General features: G+C 34.1%; 2 protein-coding genes across 5 annotated transcripts; both read right to left on the reverse strand.

Moving 5' to 3' along the window:
• Positions 1–450: 450 nt before the first annotated feature.
• Positions 451–4435, reverse strand: LOC131990813 (adenosine 5'-monophosphoramidase HINT3-like). Of its 2 annotated transcripts, XM_059355953.1 has the most exons (6): positions 4314–4435; positions 4186–4220; positions 3947–4064; positions 2399–2468; positions 2179–2305; positions 451–1029 (listed from the first exon to the last, which is right to left on the reverse strand). In XM_059355953.1, exons 1-6 carry the CDS (start codon positions 4330–4332, stop codon positions 982–984), a joined length of 417 nt encoding a protein of 138 aa, XP_059211936.1. In that variant the 5' UTR covers positions 4333–4435; the 3' UTR covers positions 451–981. The 2 variants fall into 2 exon arrangements, with proteins under 2 accessions (XP_059211936.1, XP_059211935.1); XM_059355952.1 differs by having other exon boundaries at positions 4186–4435.
• A 104-nt stretch (positions 4436–4539) lies between these two features.
• LOC131990811 (adenosine 5'-monophosphoramidase HINT3-like) lies at positions 4540–8121 on the reverse strand. Of its 3 annotated transcripts, none has more exons than XM_059355950.1 (5): positions 7811–8114; positions 6750–6867; positions 6351–6420; positions 5152–5268; positions 4540–5041 (listed from the first exon to the last, which is right to left on the reverse strand). In XM_059355950.1, exons 1-5 carry the CDS (start codon positions 7910–7912, stop codon positions 5017–5019), a joined length of 432 nt encoding a protein of 143 aa, XP_059211933.1. In that variant the 5' UTR covers positions 7913–8114; the 3' UTR covers positions 4540–5016. The 3 variants fall into 3 exon arrangements, with proteins under 3 accessions (XP_059211933.1, XP_059211932.1, XP_059211934.1); XM_059355949.1 differs by having other exon boundaries at positions 5142–5268; positions 7811–8056; XM_059355951.1 differs by having other exon boundaries at positions 4928–5056; positions 5142–5268; positions 7811–8121.
• Between the last annotated feature and the right edge of the window lie 249 nt (positions 8122–8370).

Consider the following 8370-nt stretch of genomic DNA (forward strand, 5'->3'; position numbering starts at 1 on the left):
GGATATTTTATCTTTTTCAATCTCACTGTTGACACATGACAACTGAATAATAAAATTATTATTTTGTAAAAGCTCTTAAGGACAAAATGCATATATCTGTACAATATGAAGTTACTGAAAAATTGAAGTGCAATAGTACTGTCTAGCTGAAATTACAGAAAGGATCATTTTTATGCTTCCGGCTTTCATATTTTTTAACAAAAGTAATAAAAAAGGCTAAGAGTCAACTTTTAAAGCTAGATGATGCATGACGACCCTTTGCCTGCCTCAAACATTGATTATTATCAGTTACACTAGTGACATCAAGTGGCTGCCAGAGAGAACTGACATTGTGATGGAAAGCAGTAACTTTCTTGAGTTACTTTTGTTGATGATTGGTTTCTGAAGAATGCATTTTAAAGTCAAAACAAAAACTTTTCAGAGATGATCCTATTATTTAGAATGTCTTGAGATCTTTTATTAATATTTTTTACAACATTGCATTATTATTAAAAGACAGATTGTAGCCCAGTGCATCAGATAGGATTTGACACAAATATACCAAAGTGTAAACAGCTGTTTCGATTGATCCACTTCATATACAAAAGTGGACAAGTGAACATACAAACAAACAATTGTCCTTCCTGATAAATACTGACTTAATATAGTAAAAAAAAAGTTAAAATTCCAAACCATGTCAAGGTATGGGTTTTCAGTTTTAAACTTAAATAAACAACATTTATCCTTCAAGCTGTAATTATTTTGTCATTGCACAACATGGCATTTAATAGCGGCATTATTCAAAATTATTCCTTTCACTTTTCTCAACAACAGAATCATCAGCAGCATGGTGGAATATACGTTATTATATTAATTGACACAAATATGTCAATTCAGTTTAAGAACCATTAAAAAAATTGCACTCGGTGAAGTGGAATGACAATAAAAAAAACCTGTCAACATAAAAGAAGGCTGTTGCACCTTCAGACTCTTTGCGTCTCTTCATTTGACTTTGCCGCGAGTCTTCAACTGAGAAAGCACTTTGTCAATCTGCAACAAAATAAAACAAACAATTTATACAGCAATCACAATGATTAAGCCCAGTATACAAGTGATTTAAAGTGCTCACAAATTACACTTATACATTAAAAAAATAATTACACTTGTACAGTGTACACAACAGACATATAACATGCAACATGGAAGAGATAATGTGGTTCATTATGTGACAGAAAATGTATTACTTACTCATTTTTTTACTAGAAGCAAGTCAGCATATTTGTTGAAGCTGATGTTATGCATAACTCTTGCAATTTGGTTGCTTTGGATAAATGTGTCAGCTAAATTAATTATTTTTGTATGGATAATAATAACTTTGATAAAATAACTGATTAAGAATAGCAAGGCAGAATTTCTTTTTAATGTTCAATAGTTTAATTAGATAGTTCAAAATGTTAATATTTTTATGATGTAAGGACAACAATAACATAAAAGTATTTTTAATTAAGCTTTTTACAAATGCAAAATTTACCAAAATATTGTAACAATTATAAAATGAATTGTTAAAAAAAAATTATAATAAACAACTAATCAATCATGATACACTGCTAAAACTTCATTTTACTAGAAAGCTTTAATTAACGAAATTCATTTTCAACTTTATTTAATCCCATGATGTGCCCTGTGTTATTGTTTTTTTAAATTTGTGTCTGTTTTTATCTGCTGTTATTTTTATTCGGACCTTATTAAGAAAAAACACTATATAAATTACGTTTATTACACTGTAATAAATTATTCTGTAGTCATTTCATTTTACTTAATATGTTTGATAAAATGTATAAAAGATAAATGCGTCCTTGATTTTGAGGCAGTTGTTTAAGTAACTTTAATATAAAAATGTTTGAGATAGAATCTACTTATTTTGATCACATTAAATATAATCTTTATGTGTATGTAATTCTAAATCAAGAGAATTTTGAATGAATCCAACACAGTAGATTTAGTTCGTTTTTAATTGACAGGCACTTCCTGTTAAGTTATTAACTCAACTTGTAACGTAGTTTATAGATAGATTTAATTAATAATATTGCCTGCAATCTGTTGCCTCAATTTTATTGAGTAGTTATTGTTTATCTTTTTTTTACAGTGTATTATCTCCAGTCTCAATAGATAAATGCAGCCATCCAAGGTGTCACTCACTGTGATGAACCAGTGAGACTGGGCTCCGTAGTGAAGCTGTGACTTAAATGGCATGGTGCTGGCTGGAGCCATAGCGTGGAGGTGGAGGTGGGGAACAGATGAGAATGGAGGAATATGAAACCCGATCCTGCAAAAAGGGTTTGAAAAAAGACAAATGAGAAAAGGTTTGCAAAGAAATGACTTGTAATTTTGGTAATGTCATCTGAGGAGATTCATTTACCTGACATCATCCAGGTTGCTGACTCTATTCTTCTCTAGTATACTTCTTCCCATCTCTTTCATCCGCTCCACTATCAACAAATAAATCGCATCAATATAGTCCAGTACGTAGAGTACATAGAGTACATGAAATTATTACTCATCTCAGTCATATAGGTTTAAAATGGACAGTGTCTCAGGTACACCTTTGGTTTTCAACAAGCATTAAATGGCTATTAATACTATATATGATATAGTATTGGATATAGTATTGGTTTATTTGCACTAACTCTGTTTACATCCGACCACTTTAGGCCTATATTAGGCTTTCTGTATTTTTTCTATATTATACAGTATATGTCATATACCACTTATACTATACTGTAATATATTTGTTGGTACTGTAAATATATTTATTCATTGATGTACATACTACTACATGCAACAACTTATTTAACCCATTTAATATGCTAAAATATATTTTCTCCATTGTGCAATATCTGTAAAATGCAAAGTACTCTCAGGAAAACAAACACATACAACAAATATATATTATAACAAATGCCAAATAGCAGAAATCTATGTTTAGAATGTGTGTAGAATGTGTGTATATGTCTTATTTTCTATATTCTTATTCTGTGTTCTATATCTATGTGTCCATATCTTGAGCTGCTGTGACAACTAAATTTCACCACTGCCAAACAAATAATGTCATATCTTATCTTATTAATAGTCCTCTTCATAGGCAATGAATGGCTTTATGCTTCAAATATCACACATGAAATAAGGTTGCATTCTGGCTTTATCGATGGGTATGAATGAGAAAACAAAGCTCACTTGGGTGCTTATGCTACAAATCTTGGAGGTGAATGAAACCGGATCCGTTATTTAATAGTTATTAAATACAAGATTGAAAATGTTTTTTTTGATTAAATGCATGCTGTCCTTGTTTTTGTTGAATGTCTATAACGTTTTGAAAGAGCTTGGGCTAGTACCATATTTGGGTTTCTTAATAAATAACATTATTGTTGGTTTTACTCATTATGAAATAGATTATTTATATGTTAAATACACGTTTTTGTGTGCTTTTGTAAATAATGTCTAAAATATAGCTAATAAAAATAGATGATTACATTTTCTCAAACACTTTTCCATTCAATATATGGAGCTAATTTTTACAGTTTATTTTTTTTTTGTCAAAGACTGTCTAAAATGTAGAGGTAATAAAAAAAAATTACACATACACAATACATTTTCCTTATTTTCCTGTTTAGGTAACATACATAGACTGTATAAAGGTAACATATGGAGAACATTATAGAAAAAATTTGAAAATGCTAAAAAGAAAAAAGTGAATAAATATTTATATGGATGTATTGATGACAGCGGTGACTGGAACACTGCATACAACTCTCAAACAACATGACTTCTCAGTGTGAGACATTTTTCTGTAATCAATAAAAGGCTGCTGACCCATCTGTCTCTATTGAACTAATACAATACTAGCTACTTGCTAACACATTGTGAAACAGACTAAATGTGTATATTTAGGTCCTGGTCTCTCCCTCACCTAGAGGTACGTCGTCCAACTGGAGACTTTTGCAGTTCTCGATATGCGTCCTGGTAATAACAAGGTAATGATGTGTGGCGCCAGGCTTCACGTCACGAATACAGAGCAGCTCATCGTCCTGTGTACACACACACACACACACACACACACACACACACACACAAACACAAAGGAAGGAGTTTACAGTTGTTGAACTCCTTCAAACCAGAACAATTAGTCGGTGACGTTAGCATACTTACGCTCAGCAGGATCTCTGTGTCAGTCTGGCTGTGTGCTATTAGACAGAAAGGACAGTCTTCGTTCAAAGAAGTCCCCATTACGGTTTCTAAAGTTGCGTGTGAGATCTCATTCAGCACTCCTTACTTACTGTAAAAGGTTGAGCTCATACCGGTAGAGACTGGGCGTGTCTGCAGTCAGGAGTCAGGAAGAGCAGCCGCTGAAAGAGATCATCGAGTCGGTCCATGATTCCAGTGCTGCGTTCACTGGAATCATGGAAATTCTTAACTCAAATTACCTTTAAAAAAAACTGCAACCCTCTTGCTGTGTGGTGAAGCTACATGGTAGCTTAAAGTAGTACATTATTGCTAAAGTGGTTCGTTTAAAAATATTTTATTAAAATGATCAAATAATCACAAGCTTAAATACACACATCAGACATGGAGGTAGGTGCTCCAGTGCAGGATGTATTTTGTACCAATAAAAAGAAACTCTCTACAATCCCAAAACAACACTCTGTGTTCACAAAAATACATACAATTCTTCACAAAAAGTAATTTAATTTTAATAAATAACTTGTATAAGTAACTTAAATTAAATAACTTAATAAAAAACCTGTAGGTTGGGAGTCATTCGATGGATCCATCCAGTGTTTTCATGTATCAGTGACCATAGCAGTGACATCTTTCAAGATTTGCCTGCTCTGTTATCTCATTTACTGGTTCAGTTTCCAGATAGTGTTGCTGACAGTTTATAATGCTGTCACAGCAGAGGGTCATAACATGGAAGACAAACAATATTGCATCCATGTTGCCCATTCTGGTTTTTCTCCTTGACCGGTGAAGCTTTATTCTTTAGACTCTTCCGGAAACTTTCTTCCTACAGAGAGAAAAACTTTAAATGCAACAAAAGGGCATACAAATTGTCCAGAATGAAAGGAGAAAGCAAAAATAGAATTTTCTAGATCCTCGACACTCACAGTAACAAACCTGTAGCTCTGTGGAAGGAACTTGTACTGGAGGTAGCTGTAGATTTGGCTGGTGGGGGCGAGCACGTGGAGGTGGAGGTGATCAATTGAAGTGTAGGGAGGTCTGTGGAAGCCCAGCCTGTGGACAAAAACACGTCAATGTAATGATCAGCAGACTGACAAGCAGGTCAATGGAGAGATTTAGAAATATCAATAGAGGAATAAAAAAAAAAAATGATTTTTAGTTTACATTTAATAAGAGCTTAAAGGTGCATCATACATTTCAAACAGTTATACTTTTTTCATTACATACAGCAGTGTTCAATATAATAGCAGTCCAATGTGACTAACCAGATTAATCCAGGTTTTTGGTATATTTTTTATTGCTACATGGCAAACAAGGTACCAGTAGATGCAGTAGATTCTCAGAAAACCAACAAGACCCACCATTCGTGATATGCAGCTCTTAAGGCTGTGCAATTGGGCAATTAGTTGAAAGGGGTGTGTTCAAAAATATAGCAGTGTCTGCTGTTGACTTTACAAACGCAAAACTATTTTGTACAAACTTTTTTGTTTCTAGGATTTAGCAATCCTGTGAATCACTAAACTAATATTTAGTTGTATGACCACAGTTTTTTATAACTGCTTCACATCTGTGTGGCATGGAGTCAACCAACTTGTGGCACCTTTCAGCTGTTATTCCACTCCAAGATTATTTAACAACATTCCACAATTCGTTTACATTTCTTGGTTTTGCTTCAGAAACAGCATTTTGAAAGTTCTCAATTGGATTAAGGTCCGTGGATTGGGCCGGCCACTCCATAACATCAATGTTGTCATGCCAACCATAAATCATAAAGATTGGAAACAGGGGGGAAAAGCTAGTTTGTTTCTATCCAATGGCACTAAAATCACCTATCAGCACCTTTAAAGCTTGTTCATTAACATGATATTTCTTGCTTGTTTAGTCCTTACAAAATTAAATTGTTAAAACAACAATTTCCTGTTTAATTGGGTTTAGATTCTGGACTGTTTTTGCTAGAAACCTGAGATATATTTGTTAGGGAGATCGCAAGGAAACTCTACAAAAATGTTTATCTTGGTGATTCCAGGAAATAACTGTGCCCGATCAAGAAATAGGCTGCATCCGAAATATGATACTGACACTAAAACAGTAGGGTTTTTTCTTGTTTTTTGTCGGACAGCGCGCACTCTGCTTACCTTATGTCGTTCATATCAGTGATCCCTTGTTCCTTTAGAACAGCTTTCCCCATTTCAGCCATCCTTTTAACTGTTGGATTACAAACTCAGTTATTCTTTTGTTAAAACCAGACAGATAATACAGTGTGAGGCAGCTTAAAATTTCACCTTATTAGTACACTGAAGTGGCCAGGGAAAGATCAAATTAAATCAAATAGCCTTTATTGTTATTATATAGTGTACTACACAAAAGAGAGAGGAAGGTAAAGTAGTTTCAGCAGCAGTGTGAGTTCTAGTTCCTGGTGTAAGTTGTTATAAAAGTATGAGTAGTGGCAGTTGTAGGCAGCAGTAGTATTGTCAGTAGAAATAGTGGTTCAGTGGTGTTTTCAGTCGAGTTTGTAGGGATGTACTATAACTGACCGAGTCCGACGTGTCCCCCATGCAGTGACAAGCAGCTGTCTATGTGTTTTATGGGTACTACCAGGTAATGGTGTGGAGCAGCAGGGTCAATGTCTTTAAAACACACCATCTCCTTGTTCTGTTAGAGGGGATTGAAATAAAACACACATGTTAACCTGCAGCATTGTTCAAACTCAGAAGTATTTTATCCACAGAGGTATGGACTCGACAATTGAGTCACATCACTTGGACTCGAGTCAGACCTGAGACACAAAATAGGAGACTTGGATTTGAGCTTTTACACTAACTTGATACATTCTCCCATTTATTGATCCAATCAAGTTACATTTCCCCTTAAAAACTGTTCCATGATTTCGTTATTCATTAGCAAAAATGGGGAAATGCTTCAAAAAGGTAATTAAAAAGACATAAAATTACCATATTTATTCAATTACAAACGGGAGATATACATTTATGTGAATGTATTACGTTGGTAAAAATGACAGGAAGCGGTGACAGGAAGTAAAACAAATTGGGTAGCCTACCCGATACGGATCAGGTAGTGCACCTTGAACAGTGCATCATACAGGCGAAAAACATTAATAACATAAAACATTTTTTGAACTTTTAATACATTACAACTGTAAATTGTTGTTTACATGATATTACATTTTGTGAGGAGTGCATTATGATTTGTTTAGCACTCTAAACTCTAAGTATAGGACTTGGGACCTAAAACTGAATGGCAGAAACAATGACGCTGTCAATCAGTTATAGTTTTATATTGAATGAAATAGTGGCTATAATGTTGCCACTGGGTTGGACATCTTTATCCTGCTGCAACTTGGTATTTTATTTAACTAAACATTTTCCACCCCCAAACTAGGCTATAATGGAAGGAATAGGAATAAAATGGTACATAATAAATAATAACACGGGCCACCCTTTTTCATTTGTACCAACCTACACTGTAGTTTGATAGTTTTTTTTAAATCATAAGTCAAACCCCGTAGACTTCCTTAAACTTGATACGAACGTGTAACAGCCTACCATGTAGGTAAACCTGCAGTTGGACCACTTACCTTTTTAACGACTTCCGTTTCTTTGTCTTGGTCGTTGGCTATCAAACAGAAAATACACGTTTCTACAATTTCTGTACTAAAATCTGAATCCTTTTCTGCCATATTTCTATCAGAAACTTTCCCGAAATGTCTCAGTGTTTTTCACCTGAACTCTCTGCCGGGAAACGTTTTTTTTTCCGAAACGTGCCGAAGATCGTCTATGTTTGCGAAGAGGGACTAGGCTAATCTCTTTTCCCCAAACCCTCGCAGGCACAAAATTGGCACGTTTTAATGGCTTTGAAAACAGAAATAAACAATATTTAAATTAGTTGGAGAAAGAAATGCAACTAATTTAAACGGAGATAAGCCTGTTTGTGATTCTGACAGCAAGCAGTCAGGATATATTGACTTGGAAGGCAATTAAAGCATGCCTTGCAAATTCTTTTGACATTAAAAAATAAGTAGAAATGCCTTTAAATACAGTTTTACCTAATTTCCCCTTGCAATTCTTACTCTACAAATAAATAAATAAATAGATGTATATATAATGCAACAAGCGTGCAATTTCTGATTTGAGGCCA

Source organism: Centropristis striata, chromosome 18 (genome assembly GCF_030273125.1).
Source record: "Centropristis striata isolate RG_2023a ecotype Rhode Island chromosome 18, C.striata_1.0, whole genome shotgun sequence".
Taxonomy (NCBI): Eukaryota; Metazoa; Chordata; class Actinopteri; order Perciformes; family Serranidae; genus Centropristis; species Centropristis striata.

What these genes read in the sequence shown, in the direction of transcription:
- LOC131990813 (XM_059355952.1), bottom strand. Translation starts at nt 4,263, where the DNA reads ATGGGGACTTCTTTGAACGAAGACTGTCCTTTCTGTCTAATAGCACAC. An exon ending in ACACAGAGATCCTGCTGAGC is followed by an intron (nt 4,065 to 4,185) that starts GTAAGTATGCTA and finishes GTGTGTACACAG; the next exon opens with GACGATGAGCTGCTCTGTAT. An exon ending in AGTCTCACTGGTTCATCACA is followed by an intron (nt 1,030 to 2,178) that starts GTGAGTGACACC and finishes ATTTTGTTGCAG; the next exon opens with ATTGACAAAGTGCTTTCTCA.
- LOC131990811 (XM_059355949.1), bottom strand. Translation starts at nt 7,912, where the DNA reads ATGGCAGAAAAGGATTCAGATTTTAGTACAGAAATTGTAGAAACGTGT. An exon ending in TGGGGGACACGTCGGACTCG is followed by an intron (nt 6,421 to 6,749) that starts GTCAGTTATAGT and finishes GTAATCCAACAG; the next exon opens with TTAAAAGGATGGCTGAAATG. An exon ending in AGAGCTACAGGTTTGTTACT is followed by an intron (nt 5,042 to 5,141) that starts GTGAGTGTCGAG and finishes TTCTCTCTGTAG; the next exon opens with GAAGAAAGTTTCCGGAAGAG.